We start from the raw sequence: 22818 nt of genomic DNA, 5'->3' as shown, positions 1-22818 counted from the left end.
TTAATAAGGACAAAAGCAGATTTTTCTTAGAAACAATTTGGCTTGGTTGGTTTTAGCCTACATCTTATATATCTGCTACAAGGGTGTGCTTTTGGAAAATAGAATTATTTGAGCAGTTTGGAGATAGAGGATATCCCATGTCTGTACCATGACTGAGCCTGCACCTGCCTTCATAGCCTCTGTTCTCTGTAACCCCAGGAGGTGTCCTGGACAACCCTGCGACATTCCTAGAAGCCAATGTGGTAGTGTTTGCTTGCCTGCATGATAATATTTTATGCATGAAGGGACATCTAGTTATCAGTGTGGTTGCAATTCTTTTTCCCTTCCCTCCTCATGCTTGGTGTTTATTGGGTTGTCTGTGAGATTTGCAATTGATATCCATGATAAAAATCTCCCATTTCCAAACAGATAAAGGCAATAAAAGTTTGGTTCTTAGAAACTGTAAGCAGAATTTCTTTAGGAGAAAGCAGGGTCCAGGATGAACATTAAGAAAAATTTTCTTATTCATATTCTTTTTTAAAAAAATATTTTTTTAATTGTAGTTGGACACAATACCTTCATTTTATTATGTGGTGCTGAGGATAGAACCCAAGGCCTCACACATGCTAGATGAGTGCTCCACCGTTGAGCCACAACCCCAGCCCCCTTATTCATATTCTTTAAAATATCAGTTTGGATGCTTGAAGAGAAAAGAGATAATAGTGGCTCAAAGAACATGGAAGTTAATTGATGTTTCTTATGTAGAAGTCTGAGTTGGTGAGTGGTCCAGAATGGTAGAATAGCTCTGACCATGAATCCATGTACCTTTTGTTTTCCTGTTCTAGATTCCCTTGGGGATTTCCTTTATTCGTATGGTTGAAAGTAGTTCACCACCAACATGTTTACATTCTAGGCCATAGGAGGGGGGATAAAAAAGAAATTGAGAAAACCAGGCACACGTCACTTCTCTCTGAGCCATTGGCCCCAAATTTAGTTATATGGTCTCATTCACCTGCCATGGACACAGAAATTTAGCTTCTTGTTGGGTGACCATGTGTCCAGCTCAAACTGAAAGTGATATGTTACTTAAAACAAAAAGTCGTAAGAACAAGTTTTGAGAGATACTCTGGTACAAAATGGACAGTACCTCATGGTGCTGCAATTGTAAATCAACAGATAGCATGACATGAATGAAACTGGGAAAATTAAATATCTACTTAACTCTTACTCTCCCATTTTCCTCCTTTGAAACCAGGACAGTTATAGCCTAGCCTGGAACATTGAAGAAAAAGATAGAAAAACCTATACAGGGGCTGGGGATGTGGCTCAAGTGGTAGCGTGCTCACCTGGCAAGTGTGCAGCCTGGGTTCGATCCTCAGCACCATGTACAAATAAAGATGTTGTGTCTGCTGAAAACTAAAAAATAAATATCAAAATTCTCTCTCTCTCTCTCTCTCTCTCTCTCTCTCTCTCTCTCTCTCAAAAAGAAAAGAAAAACCTATACAGGTAGACTCTAAAAGCATTTTTTGGGGGGTGTACTAGGGATTGAACCCGCGGTGCTTAACCATTGAGCCACATCCCCAGCCCCTTTTAGTTTTTATTTTGAGACAGGATCTTGCTAAGTTGCTGAGGCTGACCTTTAACTTTCGATCCTCCTGCCTCAGGCTCCCCAGTTGTTGGGATTATAGGCATGTACTACCATGCCCACTGTAGAAGCAATTTTTGAGAGGCAAATTATTGCCTTTGATGAACCTTGAGAGGTATTCTGGGCCTGATACTGGTCTGGTTTGGGCCTCATCCTCTCTTTGCATTATTTGGGACTCCTTTGGTAGCAAGTAATAAAAAGCAACTTGAGGTAGCAAAACCATATTCTTTTTAAGGATATAGGGGTAGTTTGTGGAAAACAGTCACAAAAATGGATTGGAAGAGAGGACTGCAAAACCTTTTGGGCTCCTTCTGATTCTTCTTTATTCTCTTAGAATGTATTTGTCATTTTTTTTCTGCGAAGAATTCTACCACCTTCAGCTTCAGAGTAATTACATTCTTGCTGTGCAAGGTGTAAGCTGAACTGAACTCTTAACTATAACCCACGTCCCTGTGAGAGAGAATCTGGTTAGCTCAGCATGGGCAAGCATCCATTCAAGTGTGAAAATGGCAGTGAGGGTTCAGGAAACAAACAGAACTGCCAGGAGTCCATCCCTGTAGAGGTGGGGGAAGAGGATAGAGAAGGGGTGACTTACTTATAAGCTAGCATACATAGTGTGGTAATAGTTTAAAGGTGGAGGGGCATCCATTTCAGATCCACATCTTTTTAAAAACTTATTATTTTGAAATGATTATAGGTTGACAGAAAGCTACAAAAATAGTACAAAGGTCTTGTTTCCCCCTTTTATTGCATTTTACCTAACTATCATACAGTATCAGAACAGGATAGTTCTGTCGGTTCCTCACATTTTATTATATATGTCGATTCTTATAACCACCACTGCAATTAAGATACTGAAATCACTCTTTCCTCCTTTTTCCCACCATTTTTAACCCCTGGCAACCACAAATCAGTTTTCTGTTTCTATAATTTTGTCATTTTGAGAATGTTATATAAATGGAATCACATAGTATGTCACCTTTTGAGTTTGACCTATTTTACTCAGCATAATGCCCTTGACATACATTTAGGTGGATATATATACCAATCAATACTGTTAAGCAGTATTCTATGGCATGGATTTAGCCATTCATCTGTTGAGGAAAATTTTGGCTGTGTCTAATTACTGGTTATTAGAAATAAAGCTGCTATAACCATCTGTGCATGGTTTATTCTAAATACACAAGTTTTCCTTTCTCTGGGATAAGTGTCCAGGACTGTGATTATTGGGTTGCAAGTTAAATGTATGTTTAGTTTGTAATAGCACTGCTAAGCTATTTTTCAGAATAGCCATACCATGTTACTTTCCCACCAGCAATGTATAAAGATTCAGTTTCTCTACATCCTTGCCAGCATTTGGTAATATTCCTTTTTAAACTTAGCTGTTCTAATAGGTGTATGGTGCTATCACATTGTGGTCTTAATTTGCATTTCCCTAAAAGTTAGTGATTGTTAAATATCTTTTCTTGCGTGTATTTGCCATCATATGTCCTCTACAGTAACATGTCTCCACCTATCTCTTGCTCATTTTCTAATTTGTTTTTTTAACTGTTGAGTTTTGAGTGTTCTTTCTATATTCCAAATACATATCCATTGTTAGATATGTTGTTTTCATATATTTTTCTTTCACTCTAGCTTGTCTTTTCACTCTCTTAACAGGGTATTTCATAGAATAAAAGTTTTTTAAAACTTTGACCAAATCAAATTTATTGACTTCTTTTTCTTTTGTGGATTGTGCTTTTGGTGTCATACCTAAAAACTCTTCACCTTAGCACAAAGATTTATATTTTCTTCTAAATATTTCATAATTTTATACTTTGCATTCAATCCCATAATTTATTTTATTTATCTCCGTCTGTCTGTCTGTATATGGGTATATTCACTTGCTTTAGAACCATTAATTGAAAAGCCTATTCTTTCTCCATGGACTTTTTTTGGCACCTCTATCAAAAATAATTTGGTTTTACATGTCCTATTTCTGGCTGCACTCTTTTGTTTCATTCAGTGTGTCTCTTTTCCATAAATACACAGGGCTTCATACATTTTAGGCACATGCTCTATTACTGAGCTACATCCCCAGCCTCTTGATGAGTATCTCCATTACATGATTACTTGATACTGTAAAGATATAATATGTTAAATTTCTCCCACTTTTATAACTATTTTTGAAATATTTAAAATTATTCCAGTGCTTTTAACTTTCCATATAAATATTTAAATACTTTTGTCTTGAACTACAAAAAATGTTACTGGGATTTTGATAAAAATTACCTTAAGCCTGTGTATCAATTTGGAGAGTATTAACATCCTTACTGTGTTGAGTCTTACAATCTATAAGCATATGTGTCTCCATTTGTTTAGATACCATTTGATTTCTTTCATCACTATTTTATATATATAGTTTTTAGCATGCAAGTTCTATACATGTTTTGTTATATTTATATGTAATCATCTCATTTGGAATCTTTGTAAATGATAGTCATTTTATAAATTCTGGTTCCCAAGTGTTCATTGTTAGAATATAGAAGTACTATTGAATTTCATATGCTAATCTTCTGTCTTGCAAACATACTTCTGTACTTGCTGAAATCACTTATTAGTTTCAGTCTTTTTTTGTGAATTCCTTGCAATTTTCTGCATAGAACATTATGTTTTCTGCAAATAAGGACTGTTTCATTTCTTTCTTTCTAATATATGTACCTTTTATTTCCTTTTTCTTTTCTTTTTTTTCCTTTTCTAACTTACTATGCTGGTCAGGACTTCTAGAACCATGTTGAAAAATAGTGATGAGTGTAGACATCTTTGATTTGTTCCCAATATTAGAGGGAAAGCAGTTTTTCATTAACTGTGGTGTCAGCTGTCATTTTGTTGCGAATATTTTTCATCAAATTGAGGAAGTTCACCTCTCTTTATCATTTTCTAAGAGTTTCTATCATGAATGGGTGTTGGGTTCTATCAAGTTCTTTTTTTGTGTCAATTGATATGGTCATTTTTCTTTTTATGGCTTAAGATGGAGGATTACAACACAATGTGTACATGTGTTGAAACAACACATGGTACCCCATAGATATGTACAATTTTTATATTTTCATTTATCAATTAAAATCAAATAGTGGGTTATATTGATTAATTTTTGAATATTGGATCATTCTTCCATTCCTGGAATGAACTTCCTTTGCTCCTGGTGTATACTTCTTTTTATATATTGCTGAATTATTTTTACTAATAAATTGTTAAAAGTTTTTTTGCGTCTATATTCATCAGGATACTGTGCTTAATTTCCTTTTTGTGCTGTCTTTGTCTACTTTTGGTTTTAGTGATATTAACCTCATAAAATGAGCTGGGAAATGTTCACTTCTGTGGTTGAGATGGTGCAAAATTGGCACTCTTTCATTTTTAAGAATTTGGGGGCAGGCTTGGTGGTGCACGCCTGTAATCCCAGCAGCTCGGGAGACTGAGGCAGGAGGATGGTGAGTTCAAAGCCAGCCTCAGGAAAAGTGAGGCACTAAGCAACTCAGCAAGACCCTGTCTCTAAATAAAATACAAAAAAAGGGCTGGGGATGTGGCTCAGTGGTTGAATGCCCCTGAGTTCAATCCCCAGTTCCAAAAAAAAGTTTTCTTTTTTTTTTCATAGTTCTCCAGTGAAACTGTCAGGGCTTAGAGATTTATTTTGGGGGGAGTTTTTAAAAAGTACATTTTTAAAATGAAATTTGAAAATTTCAGAAAATTTTCAAAAGCACTGTGGAATAATGGGTGAGTTCTGGTAATTAGCGCTTTTGAAGCAGTTGATCTCCTTCATTTAAGTTTTCAAATTATACAAAAGAGGGGAAGGGAAGTATTATTATATTTACCCTTTTTATTGTTCATTCTTTGTTCCTCATGTTCTAAGATTCCTACATCAGTTTTTTGTTTTAGCAATTTCTTTTGGCCATTCTTTTCAGGTAGATCTACTGGCAGTATATTTACTTTCCTTCATCTAAAAATGTTTTGGTTTTCCTTTAATTCCTAAAATTTATTTTTACTGGATATAGAGTTCTAGGCTGATAGTTTTTTGCTTTTGAACTTGAAAAGTGTGTCATTTCCTTCTGGCCATCATGGTGTCTGGTTAAAAATCTGCTGTCATTTGAATTGTACTCTTATAGATAAGTTTATCATTTCTTGTTGCTTTCAAGATTTTTTTCTTTGTCTTAATTTTTTAAAGTTTAATTATAATTTAGGCTCTTTGGGTTTTTAGTTTCTTGAATTTATAGGCTTATGTCTTTTGCCAAATTTGAGAAATTTTCAACTATCATTTCTTCGGATGCTTTTTCATCTTTCTCTCTTCCCTCCTGGAAGTTCAATGAGGCAAATACTAGATCTTATTCTTTTATAGGTCCTTGAAGCTGTGTTCAGTTTTCTTTCCAGCCTAGTCTCTCTGTTCAGTTTGGGTAATTTGTGTCTTCAAATTCACTGATTTTTGTCCTCTCTATTCAGCAGTTGAGCCCATTAATTGAGGTTTTAATTTCAGATGTTATATTTTTCATTGATAACGTACCCCTCCATTCCCAATGGTGTAAATGGAAGTAAAATAGGGAAACTGGACTTCCATCCTCACCTGGAAAAAACAAGATGGCAATACTCTTCCTTCACTGGCATAGTGTCAGAGGAAACATTCATTGTGTTTTTCTTTTCTGATTGGTACCAAGATTGAACCCAGGGGCACTTTACTACTGAGTTGAATCTCTGCCCATTTTTAAATTTTGAGAAAAGATCTTGTTAAGTTGCTGCGAGTCTTGCTAAGTTGCTGAGGCTGGCTTTGAACTTGTAATCTTTCTGTCTCAGCCTCCCCAGTTGCTGGGATTACAGACATGTGCCACCATGCCTAGCTGTTTCTTCTTTATATCTTCTATTTCTTTTCTGAAATTTTCTATTTTTTATTTGTTTAGATATGCTTGTATTTGTCAATTGAAATATTTTTATAATGGCTAAGCTAAAATCTTAATTAGGTAATTTCACATCTGCATTATCTAGGTGTTGGCATCTGTTGTGTTTTCTCATCACATTATGATTTTCTGTTTCTCCATTTGATAAAGATTTTTTATTGTATCCTAGACATTTGGGGTATTATATAATGAAACTCTGAATCTTATTAAAATCTTCTATTTAATCGTGCTTTCCTACTTGACTTCCATTTACACCATGGAGGATGGAAGGGTCCATTGTTATTGCTGAATGGGAGTGGCACTTCAGGCTTCCCACTAGACCTCCACTGATACCACCCTGGCTGAGAAGGGGAGTGGTGTTTGGTTATTGCTCCTTATGTGGCCTCCACAGTGAGAAGAAGGTTCTTTACCACTAGAAAGGAGTGAAGGTCCTGACTTCCTACTTGACATCCTCGGATGCAACACCACCTTGGAGGGTGCCCAGAGGAGGAAGTCTAGCCATCCCACTTGGCCTTGGCTGATGAAGATGGGATTTGGGGGTTGTAATTTTTTTGTGGTGTTTGATTGTAGTAGAGTAGTTATTGTCTAGAAGTTCTCTATATTACTTGGCTACCCCTTTCCAGTTCTTTTGGCTAGAGAAAACAGAGTTTTTTGAGGGGGAACCTTTTTGTCTGATCTCACTGGTATATATGTACTGCTAACTTCTACAGTATCCAGTCTGGGATATATGATGCAAAAGAAAACCCAGAGAATTCACTACTGTGTGTTTCCTTGGGTATTGAGTTCTCTTTCTGGTTTACCTCTTTATTCTGTCTTTTAGAGTTATCTTATGTTTATTTTTATATATTGTCCAGAGAGTTCACTGTACTTAGCAGGAAGAATAGAGAGAAATGTGTCTACTGCATCTTCTCCTGGACCTAGAAATCTAATCTATAAATATATTTTTCTCATTCACTTGTGAAATTTAATAATGTTATGTAAGTAGAGAGTAGAATAATGGTTACCTCAACCTTCCTTACATTAAACTTAAAAAAATTTTATTGGTTCTTTTTAGTTATACATGACAGTAGACTCCATTTGATGTAATTATACAAGCATGGAATATATCTTTCTAATTAGGACCCCAGTACCTCTCCTTCCCCTTTCCTTTCCCCATCCCCTGTTCCCTTCTAATAGATTGTCTAATCTATATTTTTTTTAAAAAGCAGATTTGAAGCTTCTTCCTGCCTCTCTATGGATGAAGAAAGTAATCTTTAATTCTGAACTTACTAGGGACATATTATGTCTTCTATGATAAACAGAGTGGCTAGCATACTCTATATCCTCACTAAATGTTAATTTTACCTATATACCTATATAGTAGTCACAGACCATTCTAGTTCAGTTGCTCCAACCTAGAGTCCTTCTTTCATTAATTACAAATGGTTGTTTTTCTAGGGAAATAGAAATCACCCTTTTGCTCTAAAAATTTTGTATTTTTTTGCTATAGGATAAAATGTTGTAGGTTATGCCTGTGATGACCATGTTGATGTATCTTCCTAACCATGGGCAGTTTTGAGAGGTAAAGATAGTAGTAAAATGACCTGTGACCAAAGAGTTTAACCAGAGACTTTAATGTGCAAAGTAGTACACACCTTTTCTCTGAATTTACTATTGAATTAACTCAGGGATATTAAAATATTCTAATTTTTTTTCTCAATTGCCACAGATCCATGCTGGTGCATGCACATGGACACCCCCACCCCCACTCCACTATCCATTAACAAAGAAATAATGGAAAGTTAGGCAGCTAAAGAAAATATTCTTCTATTATTTTCTTTCAAAATTGTCCAAAGAGGCCAACTGCAGGTCTTTTAAATGTCGTTAATCCTTACACAAAAGGACATTCCAATAAATAAGGTTTGTTAGAAGAAATGCCTATTAAAATATCCAGAATAAATGGAACACCAATGTTTGTAAAGGCCCAATTCACAGCTTTTATTCAAGTTATAAAATGGGAATTATTTCAGGTGTAAATAATTCATCCCGACAAATTTGTTTCATTTGGTGCCTGCCTGTGAATATGGGGTTTTATTTTTGGAGTCCTGTGATGTTAACCCTTGTTAGCGTGGCACCTCTCATAGATCAGAGTTCTGACCTGCGAGGGTCCAGACCTCTAAGCTCTTTTCACCAAAATGTTTGTACTTTTCTATAGGCAGTCTTCCAAACAGAAGAAGGCCATTCAAACTGCTATCCGTAAAAATAAGGAGGCAAATGCAGTGCTGGCTCGATTGAACAGTGAACTCCAACAGCAGCTTAAGGTAAGGAATGTTTCCAAGATTTGGATTACCAGGCTCTTCCCTGGCTTTTTTATTTTGCTTTGTGTTGACCACTGGCTGCCCATCCCTGTTGGTAAGAGTTGCCTCTGTTCTTTCGTGCTTGGAGGGACTAGCAAATTTTATAGGTAGGCTGCATATTATGTGTGTTAAAAGGAAAGATAAATCTACCAAAAGTCTCTTTGAAGCACTTGTTGTCCAAAGCTTCGGAGTTAGTGCTTAATTGTTAAAATCCTCTCTGAAAGGTGATGTGTCCACTTCTTTCAAAGGAAGTGACCTGGGTACACTATCAAAGAGCAACCCCTCTTCTGGTACCATGAAAATGGTTCCATCTCACCTCCTCAAGGACATCAATGCAATTCTTGTCATCATCTGTTTCTCTTTATTATTAATCTCCTCTGCGTTAGTTTCCTATAACAAAGTGTTACGAATTCAGTGGCTTAAAACTATAGAAATTTCCTCTCTTGCAGGTCTGGAGGCTAGAAACCTGAGTGTTGTCAGAGTCATGCTCTCTTTGAAGGCTCCAGGAGAGAATTCTTCCTTTCCTCTTCCTAGCTTCTGGTAGTTTCTTGCAGTCCTTGGCAGTCCTTGGCCTATAGACACAACACTCCCAATTTCTGCCTCTACTGTCACATGGAATTCTTCCTGGGTCTCTATGTGTCGTTGTCCAAATTCCTCTTCTTATTGTATCCTTCTTTTAAGGACACTGTTCTTTGGATTAGGGCCCATCATAATACAGTATGACCTCATTTTTAACTTGATTACATCTGCAAAGATCCTATTTGCAAATCAGGTCATATTTATAGGTACTGCAAACTCACATAGCCACTACTTGAATATATATTTTGGTGAGACAAGATTCTCTACTGGATCATTCCTTATTCACCCATAAATGTGCTCCAGTGTTGCCCATTGCCCTTGACTGATTACTGCCTCATTTCTCTGGTCGCCTTCACAGCAGAGTTTCTTAGAAATTGTTTCTATTCACTGTCTTCACTTCCTCACGAATGGTTTTCTCTCCCTTCTACTTTAGTATGGCTTTGTTTTGCTACATTCATAGCCCTCTTATGGCCAAACCCAATAGGCTTGCTTTCATATTATTTGAATTTTCAGAAGAATATACAGAACTAACCATTTCTTCCTCAGAAATCACTTTTCTAACCAGATTTTGAGATAGCATACTTTCCTGGTTTTCCTTCTACTCCACTGGTGCTTTTTCCTTCCTCCTTTGTGGTCTCTGCCTTCTGTGATTTCTCTTTTACATGCACCCCCCTTGCTAAAATTTTTCGTTACAAAAATTTTCAAGTGTGTAGGAAAGTTGAAAGAGTCCTATGATGCACACTCACATAGCCACTACTTTAGTTCTGCCACGTTTTATTATAGTCTGTGTACACCTCCATTTATCTATCACTTCTCTCCATTAATTCATATTATTTTAACATATATTCAGATGAATTTCAGATGTATGAGTACTTCTAAATGTTTTAGCTCACACATTGTTAGCTAGAGTTCAATATTTTTATAGGTTTTTCTTATGATATAAAATTTACATACAGTGAATGTACCAATCTGTACTGATCTGAGGTGTTACATTTATTGAATGTATATATTTTGGAACCCAAAATCTTGTCAAATAAGAGAACATTACCATCACTCCACGAAGCTTTCTCGTGTCCTTCTCTGTCAGTTCCTAGCCCAGCCACACACAGGCAACCTCTATTCTGAAATTTTTATACCATAGTTTTGCATGTTCTATAACTTTGTATAAATGGTACCCTAAAACACACTTTGATGGAAAGCTTCTTTCCCTTGGTATTATATTTTTGAGATTTGTTTATTCTGTATGTATCAGTATTTCTATCCTTTTTATTACTGAATAGTATTCCATTGAGTGAATATGACATAACTTGGTTGTCAGTTCTATTCATGGGCATTTTTAAACTGTTTCTAAGCTGGGAATGGTGGCACATGCCTGTAATCCCAGCAATTTGGGAGGCTGAGACAGGAGAATCACAAATTTGAAGCCAGCCTTAGCAATTTAGCAAGGTCCTAAGCAACTTGGAAAGACCCTGTCTCAAAATAAAAAATAAAGGCCTGGGGATGTGACTTACTGGTAAGTACCCCTGGGTTCAATCCCCGGTACAAAACAAAACAAACACACACACACACACACACACACACACAGGAAAAAGTGCTGCAACTATTTTCAGTTAGGATAATTTTGAATGAAAACACATTTTAAAACAAGTTTTTGTGTGGAAGTATGTTATCATTTCTCATGGGTAAATTCCTAGGTTTAAGATTAGTTGCTAATATGGTAAGTGTATGTGTACTTAACTAGTTTTATTGGTAACTGCTAGGCCTTTTTACAATGTAGTTGTAGCATTTGACATTCCCATCACTACTGAATGAAAGTTCCAGTTGTTCCACATCTTTATTAGTATTTGGTGTTATTCTTTTTAATTTTAGCTAGTCTGTGTTATGTACTTTTATCATCATTTCCTTGATGACTAATTATGTGGATCACTTTCCTGTGTGATTACTTACGTTTTATATTTTTAATATACTTTTTTTTAGATAAACACAATACCTTTATTTATTTTTATGTGGTGCTGAGGATCGAACCCAGTGCTTCACACATGCGAGGCAAGCGCTCTACCACTGAGCCACAACCCCAGTCCTACCTTTTGTATTTTATGAAGTATCTTTTGTTCAGTTGTTGAATTGAGTTTTGGGTCTTTTTTTGGTGTTGAGTTGTAGGTAGTAGCTTTTTACATATGTTGGTTACCTGTCATTTGTTAGATATAAATTTTGTGAATATTTTCTTCTAGTCTTTGTTTTGCTGATTTATTTTCTTAACTATATCTTTTCATGAGCATAAGTTCTAAATTTTAATAAAGTGTAAATTTATCATTTTTAATAGTTATTACTTTCTTCCTATATTAAGATACTTTGTCTATCTCCAAATTATTAAGATATTCTTTTGTTTTCTTCTAACAGCTTTATTGTTTTACCATTTACATTTAGGATTTTGATCCATCTTGATTTATGTTTTGTATATGATGTGAGATAAGGGTCAAGGTTCAGTTTTTCCCATTTTAATGTTTACTCCAGCACTATTTGTTGAAAAGACCTTCCTTTCCTCTTTGGATTGCTTTAGTGCCATTGTCAAAAATCTAATGACCTTATATATGTAGGTTCATTTCTGAGTTCTTACTCTGCCTCATTCACTAATTTTTGGATCCTTATGCCAGTACCACACATTCTTGATTACTGTTGCCTTATACTAAGTGCTGAAACCAGGTGATTTTCTTTTATCAAACTGTTCCTTTTCAAGATTCCATTGGATATTGTAAGCCCATTGTTTCATATAGATTTTAGAATTGGTATATCAGTTTCTACAAAGTCAAAACTGATAGGATTATGATTGGATTTGCACTGATTCTCTACAACAGTTTAGGGAGACTTGACATCTAAACAATCTTGAGTTTGCTAATCTGTAAACAGAGTAATCTCCACAATTATTTAGGTCTTCTAAAATTCCTCTCAGATGTTCTCAGTTTTGAGTATATAAGTCTTATAGATTTCTTGTCAAGTTTATTCCCAAGATTTTATGACATGATTGCAAATTGAAATTTTTTTAAATTTTATTTTCTAGTTGAGTTTATGAAAGTCACAGAGTAGAAGACCAGCACCCCTCCAAATCAAGCCATGAACAATTGGTAATAGAAATTTTAAAAAGTATAATTGCATAATAGCTTGCCTCCTCCCCAAAGTGAAATACTTTGGTGCGAGTCTATCAAGGAATTGTATGCTAAAAACTACAAAATACTGCTCAAGGAAATATAAGAAGATCTAAATAAATGTAGAGACATATTTTGCTTGTGGATTTGGAAGATTCAACATAGTCAAGATTTCATTTTTCTCCCAAATGATCTTTAGATTCATTGCAATATCAATAAAGATCCCAGCAGGATTTTTTGTGAGAATACAGAAAGCTGACCCAAAAGCTGTAAGGGCCAAGGCACTGGAATTGCTAAAACAAATTTGTAAAAGAAGAACAAAATTAGAGGAATCACTTACCATCAAATTTCAGTTAGGAAAATGGTGTGGTGGAAGGATTGGAGCATAGATCAATAAAACAGGATAGGGTCCTGAAATAGACCACATGCCTACAGCCTTTTGATCTCTGACAAACACGCAAAATAAACTCAAGGAGAAAGACTAGTCTTTCATCAAAATGTTTTGTAACAATTGGTTATTCATATGTAAACAATGAACCTTGATCTAAGCCTCAAACTCTATGCAAAGGTTAACTTAAAATGAGTCATAGATGTAAATGCTAAACATAAAGCTACAAAACTTTTAAAGAAAACATAGGGAAAATGTCCTTATGACCTGAGGTTAGAAATGACATCAAAAGCATGATCTATTGGGCTGGGGATGTGGCTCAAGCGGTAGCACGCTCGCCTGGCATGCGCAGGGTGCTGGGTTTGATCCTCAGCACCACATAAAAATAAAATTAAAAGATGTTGTGTCCACTGAAAACTAAAAAATAAATATTAAAAAATTCTCTCTCTCTCTCTTTAAAAAAGCATGATCTATAAAAAAAACAATAAATTTACCTTCATAAAAATTAAGAACTTCTCTACCAAAAACATTGTCAAGAATTAAGAGGCAAACTACAGACTGGGAGACAGGGTCTTGTCAAGTTGCTTAGAACCTTGCTGAATTACTGAGGCTGGCCTCAAACTTGTGATTTTCCTGCCTCAGCCTCCCAAGTTGCTGGGATTACAGCCATACCCAGTTTAGAAACAGTTTCAAAATGCCCATGAATAGAACTAACAACCAAGTTATGGCATATTCACTCAATATTCATACTCACTATTCAGTAATAAAAGGAAAGAAAATATTTACAAATCACATATTTGACAAACAACTTATATCCTGATTATGTAAAGAACTCTTTAGAGATCAGTGACATAAAAGAAGGAGATTGAGGGGGAGGGAAGAATGATACAATGAAATTGACCAAACTATCCCATGTACATATATGAATATATCACAGTGAATTGTACATCTCCTTTTATTTAATAAAAGGAGTTCATTTTTTGTTCTTTGTTTAATTTTCATTATTATGATACATTTTTTTTTGCAGTGCTGGGAATTGAACCCAGGACTTCACACATGCTAAGCAAGCACTCTACCACTGAGCTACATTTCTAGCCCTATTAGGATGTATTCTTGTAATGATAGTTTTGGAAATGCACAGCACATTGGGAACTTGTCAACTTTGTACTTTCAGTGACCTGGTTAGATTATATAGTTGGGGAACCTGCAAAGGCAGTTTCATTGGCTCCTTCTTGGTCTAGTGGGAGACTCGAGAAAGGTCAATCTTTTGGTCTCCTGTGTGGGTGGAAAGACCTGGTTCATTGGAGTGGGAGGGCTGTGGATGTCAGCATCCAGGATATTTATTTACTCTTCAGCATCTTTTCTCCTCACCTGTGCCTATTTCTTGCTTGTCCAGATGTTCTGTTTTACCATTTTAGTTAATAAATCTTCAGTGCTCTTCTCTGGTGGCAGGAACGTCGTGGAATCTAATTGCTTCTGAAACAGACTTCTAGTCAACAATTATTTTAGCCAGTCCTCCTCCCCTTGTTCACTGCCACTTTCATAGGTATCTGGTGCTGCCAGTTGGAGTCCTTCAGGGACTCTTCTATGTAAAATCCGATTGGTTCTTATTTTTTCAATATGCTTAGCTTGTGTTTCAGCTCTCTTTACTTGATCCGTATGTGTAGTAAAGTTCTAGGTCTAATGAACAGATGTTTAAGAATCACCAAAGCAGAGCTCTAGTCATGGCCCCTCAGTCAGTACCTTGACCAAGCTAATTTACAAATGCAAATGGTCCTTGAACAAATGACCTATGTGTTTCCTTAATGAAGGGCTCCCCTATGCAGCTCAAATTTTAAACTATTAATCTTCTAGCCTTTCCCAGAAGGACCTGTGGCCATTTATTTACTAGAGTGGATGTGTATTGTGGGAATGACTGGCTCTGAACTGGCACTAGTTTTAGGAGATCAACTGTTACTGTGACCCACCAATCAGAGCAGAGGCTTATGGAGGTCAAGTCATCAGTGAGGATTGGCTTAGGTCTATCTCATAGTGGGTTCAGGGCATTTACAAACCCACACTGTGGGTATTTCCTCAACCCTAGAATGTATACTTGGAATAGATGTACATAGCAGCTGGCAGAATTCCCACATCCCCTCACCTCACTCCATATTGGCTAAGTAATTTACCATTCGTTTCTTTGCCTGATCAGCTTATATATTTTATTACTATCATTTCTTCTTCTCTTTTGTTTTCCCTGTCTTATGACTCTATCACTTTAAAAAGTTCCTGTGTTGCTTTAGTGAAGTTCCAGGAAGGTGTAAGTATGGACCTAGCATAACGTTGTCTTCAACCTTTATCTGAAAATCTCTATCCTGTATTGCAAGATGATGTTATACTGTCCCATGACTCTGAAGATGATCCATAAGCTAGTGAAATATTAATGCTTACGTGTTAAGCCTGCTTCTCTTTCCTCTAAGCTCTAAATATGCATATAGAGTTTCTTACTCTGCTTTTTCTTTCTAGACATCTAATATACATCTGAGATAATTAATTTTTAGCCTCTCTTTGAAATGCCTATTCTTTTTTGTATTATTTTTAGTTGTAGATGGACAGATAATTTTATTTTGTTTATTTATTTTTATGTGGGGCTGAGGATCGAACCCAGGGCCCTGCACATGCTAGGTAACTGCTCTACCGCTGAGCCACAACCTCAGCCCTTGAAATGCTTGTTCTTATCCAATCTTCCTACAACCAGCTATCAACTGGATAAACACTTGTGCTCTGTGCTAATTACTAGTGTGTTAGCTCTTCTGAAACAACTCAGAATTGAGCCTTTATACAGAATTCTTTATCACCTTGACTAATTTGACTTAAGAATGCCTATGTGTGCTTCCTTTCTCTCTTCAAAAACATTTGTTTTAGGCCTGAAAGTTTGATTTCCCAAATAGAAGATTGCTAATTCTCTCTTCTGCCTATTACCAAGAAGTCACACAGTAAGCATGTTTTGTGCAGGATCCTGGATAAAACTTTGGTAGAGGGACAGCGAGCGTGCCTTTTCATCCCTCAGACCTGACTATGTTGCTGGATTAGAAGCCAGAGATTGCAGCTAGAAATTTAGCTCGGGTGGCTTACCTTTCAGTATTACGAATCTGCTTTTGCCTTCTGGTCTTTCCCAATTAGCCTTTTAATTTTTAATATCATTCTCTGCTACCCTGCTGATCCTACAAGGTAAGACTAAAGTGGGGTAATGGAAAAGGGTTCATGAGCTTCATATCATCATCTTCAGAAAGGAGTTGAGAGATTAGAAATTGTGAAGCCTCCCTTTGTATAATCATCAGTTTTAAATCGGGTCCCTTCCAACACTTAAGTATTTGTGGATCCAGTTGTAAGTTTCTTTTGAATATTTGATAAAGTAGAGATAAACCCAGGAAATGACCCATTTGCTTTTTGTTTTTCTTCTCCCTGTTTTGTACTACTCAGGAGGTTCACCAAGAACGAATTGCATTGGAAAACCAATTGGAACAACTTCGTCCAGTCACTGTGTTGTGACCTCCACGTTTCAAGTGACAGCGGGTGACCTTGTCTGCCAAGATCTTTCTTTTGAATGTTTGAGCCCAAGTACTTGTCATAGATGTCTTAATGTGTCAAAAGGTGTGAGCAGCAGAATATAATCCATATGACCTTTTCTCTTGCACTTGTGTATTTTACTGTGGTGGAAAAAATTCTTCAACTGATTATCACACTTGAAATTGTAATTATTAGTGGAATTTATCTCCCATTCTTAAGTACATTGTCAAGATATTAGATGCTGCTCCTTACCAAAAATCAGTCTTTTAGCAAATAATTTAGAGCATTATTTATTTAAAGAATTTATGATTTGTATAAAACCTTATAACCAAGTACCTTCGGGATGCTTGTTTTATTTTTGTATGTATATCACATGCAGTAGGTTGGTTTCCTGAATAATTGGGATTCTAAGTGGATAGTCTTTGGCATGATGATAATAAAAACAAAAACTAAGATAAAACAAAAGCATCAGATTTAGACTGGCGCTATGCCCTCCACCACTATATGCCAAAATTGCTTGTCTAGTGCCATTTTGATGTTATATCTAGCTATAAATAATACATGACTATTGTTCTCTATTGAATGTCAAAGACTTATTGAGTCTTTACACCTCTGTGAAGTGGAGATTTTGGCAATGAGCTATTTAACTTGGCCAATCTGGGCCGTCAACTCACATAACTCAGTTCTTTCATGTAAATTCTGGGCAAGAGCAATCTACTTTAACTGCCTCGCCCTATCAAATTAAATATATAGTTGCCAAATCTCTACTTTTATCCTGCATGGGACAGCATATCTGTAAATGCATGAGTTTGGAAACCACCCATCAAGTATGAAAAGCCAGATTGATAAACCTTTGTTGTTTGAACCCAGGTATCCAGACCGGGGAGGAAAGGAAAAAGGTTACCAATAACCCAACAATCTCTGGTAGTTATTTTTGTCTTTATTTTAACCTGGATCATCAAAGTAGTGGACATGAAGAAGTAATGAAAGAAAGTAGTCCTCACACTGGCTATATAACTATTTGGTTCTTTGTAAAATATACCCTTGGAAAGTAATTGGTTTATATCCAGTTCAGAGGAGCTCACCCGACTCCAGGGTAGGTGGTATGTGTGAATAACAAGTTCAAATTGCAGGAGCCAGTATGCTACAGAAAGTTAGGTAGCTGCTGGTTCTCCTGAAAGACCAAGTTGAAAGTGGGGATTGACCAACCCCTCAGGTCACAGACCCTCACAGGGCTTGCCAATTTCACCATCACTTTGAGAGACTTCTATAACAAGACATAATGTCTCTTGTGCATTTTGCTAATTTACTCATTCTTTGGATAGTGGGATAGGGTGTTCCTGGGGTCCTATTTGAAATGGCTTTGGATAGGTTTGCAATATTGGGATTATTAAGCCATTGATTTCAACATAGCTGAGAGCTTTTAGCAAAAGTAGGCATTTATCTAATATTTCCTTGTTCCACTGGCAAGCTTTATCAGTAGCTTATCAGCAGAAGAGAAAGGCTCAAACAGATGATGTTTTTTCCAAAGAAAAACAAAGTGTTGAATCTATTCCATGCATATTTAAGGATTTTGAAGTGATTGGATTTTGAAAGTCCTGAAACTTGAATTATTTCTCTATATCCTTTTTTTTTTCTCATTTGGCTGCCTTTTTTTTTCTTCTGGGGAAGGGTTGGAAGTGAGTTTAAACCCTTCCTAAGATTATGAATGGGTCAGTGCAAATTTTTAGGTAACTTGTTTCCCCATGTGCTGAGACCTGGAGGCTGCAACAAATTTTATCAACAATGTTCTTATTGCACGTGTTTCACAGCACGTTTGGCTTTATAGTACATTCAATCCAGGAAAGACTAGCATATGCACTTTATCTCATAATCTTCCAGTACATGTGCAGTCACTTGGGATAGCACTTCATATCCACCAACCAGACATATAAACCAAGGAATGTTAGTTTATGCTATGCATTTTAAAATATTGACATGCTGTTTTCCCCCCATGACAAATGACAAAGTGAGCCAGATTAGGAGGTTGGGGTTTTGTTTAGTTGGCTTGGTTTTCATAAAGGAAAAATCTTGCATTGGACAATCAAAGCCTTCCAAGTTTCTCTAGTATATATAAAATGTGTGTGTGCTGGGGATCAAACCCAGAGCCTCATGCATACTAGGCATGTGCTCTACCACTGAGCCACATCCCCAGCCCATCATCAATATTTTAAGATAGGCATTTCATCAAAGCACACACCAATAATGTCTGTACCCTGTCTTCTTAGCTGGACTTAATTTTGGCCACAATTTATTAGTGCTTAGAAGTGGTTTTTTAAAAAGATTAAGTATTTTTGCGTGTATATATACACAGACACACACGTACTACTATTATCACCTAACTAGTGCTTATCCTTTATTTCTATGTTTTTTTTTAGGATACACACTTTTAATTTAGGGTTATGATTCCTGTTAATGTTTCTGTGAGCTTTATGTGATTTTCAGCAAGTCTGGCTTATTGATACCTCTTGTAAACAACTGCTCCCAAATTAGGCTAGCTTATTGGGCAGAATTCTACAGACAGAAGGTTAATGTTGCCCCCATTTATGGGGATTTAATTACCTTGTTGTTCAGCAGTCTTCCCCATTGGGATTCTCCAGTCTCACAGATGAAAGCACAGTAGAAGCTGGAAGTGGGCTTATTGGGTCCCTCAGCACATCTTGTATGTGGCATATTGCTTTTGCCACCTCTCTACTTGGCAGACCTAAAGCAAAACCAAATGAACCAAGTGGTAACTATCTGGCACAGGTGTGTATATTGAAATCAAGGCAAATATTTGCCTTAGTAACTTCTTTACAAATATTATATAAGTGCTTGGGTCTAATTGCAAGAGGAGTCAGTTTAGGTGGAAGCTGTGCCCATCTGCATGTCACTGGAGAATACAATGTCAGATCTGGGCAGGACTGGTGCTCATCTCCTGTGGTTTGCATGTAAGGAAATCAGAGTCCTACAAACCAGCAGTTCCTGGCCCAAGAATTCATAGAAAGGGATAGCTAGTGGTAGAGTTGAGATGCCAGCCTAATTTTATCAATTCCAAGTTAGGTCCTCCTCTGTCAATACTAAAAATAAAGTAGAAGGTTTTTTTTCTATTTACCATGTTGAATTTTATGGACTTAATTAGTCATAAAATATGAAAACATGTTTTCAATCTAGAAATTTCTCTTGGATTAAAAATAAAATCTGAAGGAAAGGAATATCATTGAACTGTTTGCTCTTCTGAACACCTCACCTTTCATGATGCAATAAGTTACTCTGAATTTCTTGGCAGAACTTTGGACAGCTGTTGCTTTGAATGGATTCCATTCCCATATCCCTTCTGGGAGTTTGTTTTTAAAATAGACTACTGTGATTGAAATGAACTCAATATGTACTATGTTATAGTTTTCTTCAATATATCTTTGGTTACTTGGGTCTAAAATGTTCAATTTCAGCATACTTCAGGGTGAGTGATCAAAAACATGGATTTTCCTTTGATTTCTTACCAATGTCTGAACTATCATAAAATGTTTTTCTCTTTAGATGTGATTTGATTCTGCAGTCTGTTTCTAAATAGTTGTCTGTTTCTTAAATGATTTCACAGCCATGGTAATAATAGATATGTACATAGATGATCAATAAGTTAATATCTGGAATTAATGTGTTTTGTGCAATTAAGGCAAGCATTTGCAAATGTCTTCTTCTAAGCAATAGTTGGAAAGATTTCAATTGCAGTATTAACACCTTAGAGCTAAAAGCACTTGTTCCATGCAAACTAGAATTACACCTTCTGACTAGAAATCATCAAGGGAATGTGATTTTAACATTATAAGAATATGAATTTAACATCTCATAGCAACCAGACCCTCCCATATTTTTGGCAAGTAGGCTCATTAGGTTGTGGTTTGAACATAATGAATGCAAACAAAATGAGTTAACACTTAAGAGGTCTTTCTTTCCTCTCTAGTTAAATAAAACACAAGTAACTTTGGTTTCTCTTTCCAACTGGTTTACTCTGTTTCAAGTGTACTCTTTAAAAACACTGATTTCAAAGGATCAGTTGAATTTTATCCTTTAGTTATGGGTGTTTTGTTATGGTTTTTGCATCATGACTCAATGTGGTTCAAGCTCCTAGTGAGAGGTGGGGATTTGGGTTTTCAGAGTCCCCAAGCCTGCCTGTCTTGCTTATTCTTCAGCACAGGCTAAGGGAGGCTGCCCACCAACACAGATAGATCAGTCACCGGTGGTAGTTTGAATTACTCTGTGGGCCATCTGCTTTGCTTGTTTGTGAGGGGAAATGCGTCTAGTTTGTGACCCTCCCAAGAGCAACACAAAGAGCAGCAGACATGGAGGGACAGACTTTAAAAGCAATGCAAGCAGATTCTAAAAGCTGCTGCCCACCCCAGAGCAGTCTTTCAGAGGCTGTTTTGAAAATATTCCCAAAGAAGCCTGTGTGTCAGTTGGGAGCAAGGTGGCATGGGTACATAGTTGCTTTTAGGTTTGCATAGTTATTCCATATGTTTACTAACACACATGATGGTAAAGGAGACTTTTTGAAGAAGTACTGCAGGTTTTCAATTGATAGGGCTTATTCTAATTATGGAAGCCATGCTTTGCTTTCAGTAATTGGGAATGCTTATTTTTCATGTCTTGTGAATTTTCCTATCATTTGAAGCAAATTTCATGGCTAAGGCAGGTTGGAGAAAGTGGGTTCAGAATTCTGAAGACTGCAGGATAGTAGACTTTCAAAGGACTTCAACTGGAATTTAGGAACTACAGTAAGGAAACCTTCAAGTACCAGTTCCATCCTAAAGTACTCTATTGAATAACAGGACTAGATCCTAAAGCCCCTTCCAGGAGCTCTACCCTGGTACTGAATGTAATAACCCCATTGTATGCAGCTTGGATCAACTAAGTTGTGTTATTTTTGTCAACTTGTGACAGTTTCAACTGTACCCTTCTTGGGAACCAGGTTTGCTGTCTTCTTTAGCACTGCCATTCTTTTGTCTTCAGCACAAATAAGATACTTAAGTGAGCCAGAGGCCAAAAGAGCCATTTTAGTCTTCATAGCTATTGGCAAAGAGAGAATGAGCTGATGGTCTATTTTAATCTCGAAAGTAAAAAAAAAAGAAATGTATATTTTTTCACTACAGGTACATTGAACAGTAAAAAGTGTAACAGCAAAGTATATATTTGATGCCTTCTGTCTTTTCATGATAACGTGCTAACAAGTTGTGTTAACATTTTACTCAGCCAGAGTTTCATTCATTTGCTAAGCATTGGGAACATTATGTATACTGACCTTAAATAAATCCTGAGAGTGTCCTATATTTGGATTGTGACTTGTAGACTCAAGCTAACTTGTACTGCCTCTCTTTCACATTTGTTGAAAAATCTGTGAAGAACATAGTAAGACTCTCCAACTTTGGAAAATGTACATGATGTGAAACTGGGGTGCTATGTTAAAAATAAATGTATGATAACTAAGTGGCTTTTATGGAGTCTTGGTGTCAATATTTTGTGGTTTGCATTTGGTCTTATGTGCACTAAATGCAAGTGATGTGAAAAGGAGGTGGTAGTCTTCCCAATGAAATCAATAAGACTTGCTTATTTTCCTCTCCTGATGATCTAAGACAGGTCCTTCAATGCTTGCATACCGTAAACACTTGGCAGTCACAGAATGTCATGGCTAATTCACAGTACATTTTTTAAAAAAAAAATTATAGTTGTAGATGGACAGAATGCCTTTATTTTATTTATTTTTATGTTGTGCTGAGGATTAAACCCAATGCCTCACACATGCTAGGCAAGCACTCTACCACTGAGCTACAGCCACAGTACATTTTAAAGGTCCATTGGACTGAAAACTTGGCTTAATGTGGGGTCAGTTTATTGGCTTTATATTTTCAGTGGTTTTGTTTTGTTCAAGAATCTTTCCATCATGGTATCCTTAGCTGGCGTGGAGGCGACAAGGAAAGATCAAGAAGAATTGATTCAAAATCCTGACCTCATTGTTGCACCCCAGTTGCAGTTTCTTACTTTTAAAATTTGAATAATTTTAGGAGGAACCAGTCTCCTATTGAGTGGATTTCCTGCTCTGTTGCTGCAAACATCCATGGGTTCACTCTATCCCCTGGCCTTCTTTCTGTAGATAGTTACCATGTCCCAACTGTGTAACCAAGCACTGTATGTTAGGAGCTGGTGATGAGACCAAGAAGACAAAACCTCTTTTCTCAAGAAGCCCACACCTCACTGGGGCAGA

The 22818-nt window shown here is 36.5% G+C and overlaps 1 protein-coding gene and 1 non-coding gene across 7 annotated transcripts in view; one reads left to right on the top strand and one right to left on the bottom strand.

Annotated features, from left to right (window-relative positions):
• Reps2 (RALBP1 associated Eps domain containing 2) overlaps positions 1-22043 on the top strand; it is a 221732-nt gene extending 199689 nt beyond the window's left edge. For all 6 annotated transcript variants that reach the window (XM_046424253.2, XM_046424256.2, XM_046424254.2 and 3 more), the window contains exons 17-18: positions 8741-8846; positions 16455-22043. In XM_046424253.2, coding sequence (XP_046280209.1) covers positions 8741-8846; positions 16455-16523 — 175 coding nt within the window. In that variant the 3' untranslated portion in view covers positions 16524-22043. The remainder of the gene's footprint in view (positions 1-8740; positions 8847-16454) is intronic.
• Positions 18662-18733, bottom strand: Trnat-agu (transfer RNA threonine (anticodon AGU)). Its single transcript has one exon. It is a non-coding gene; the product is annotated as a tRNA-Thr (tRNA).
• Positions 22044-22818: the final 775 nt, after the last annotated feature.

This window comes from Marmota monax, unplaced genomic scaffold (assembly GCF_021218885.2).
Source record: "Marmota monax isolate L192 unplaced genomic scaffold, Marmota_monax_Labrador192_F-V1.1 WCK01_AAM20220418_F8-fsc00089, whole genome shotgun sequence".
Taxonomy (NCBI): domain Eukaryota; kingdom Metazoa; phylum Chordata; class Mammalia; order Rodentia; family Sciuridae; genus Marmota; species Marmota monax.
Note: the sequence above shows the minus strand (reverse complement) of the source record. Positions and strands in the feature narration are given on the sequence as shown.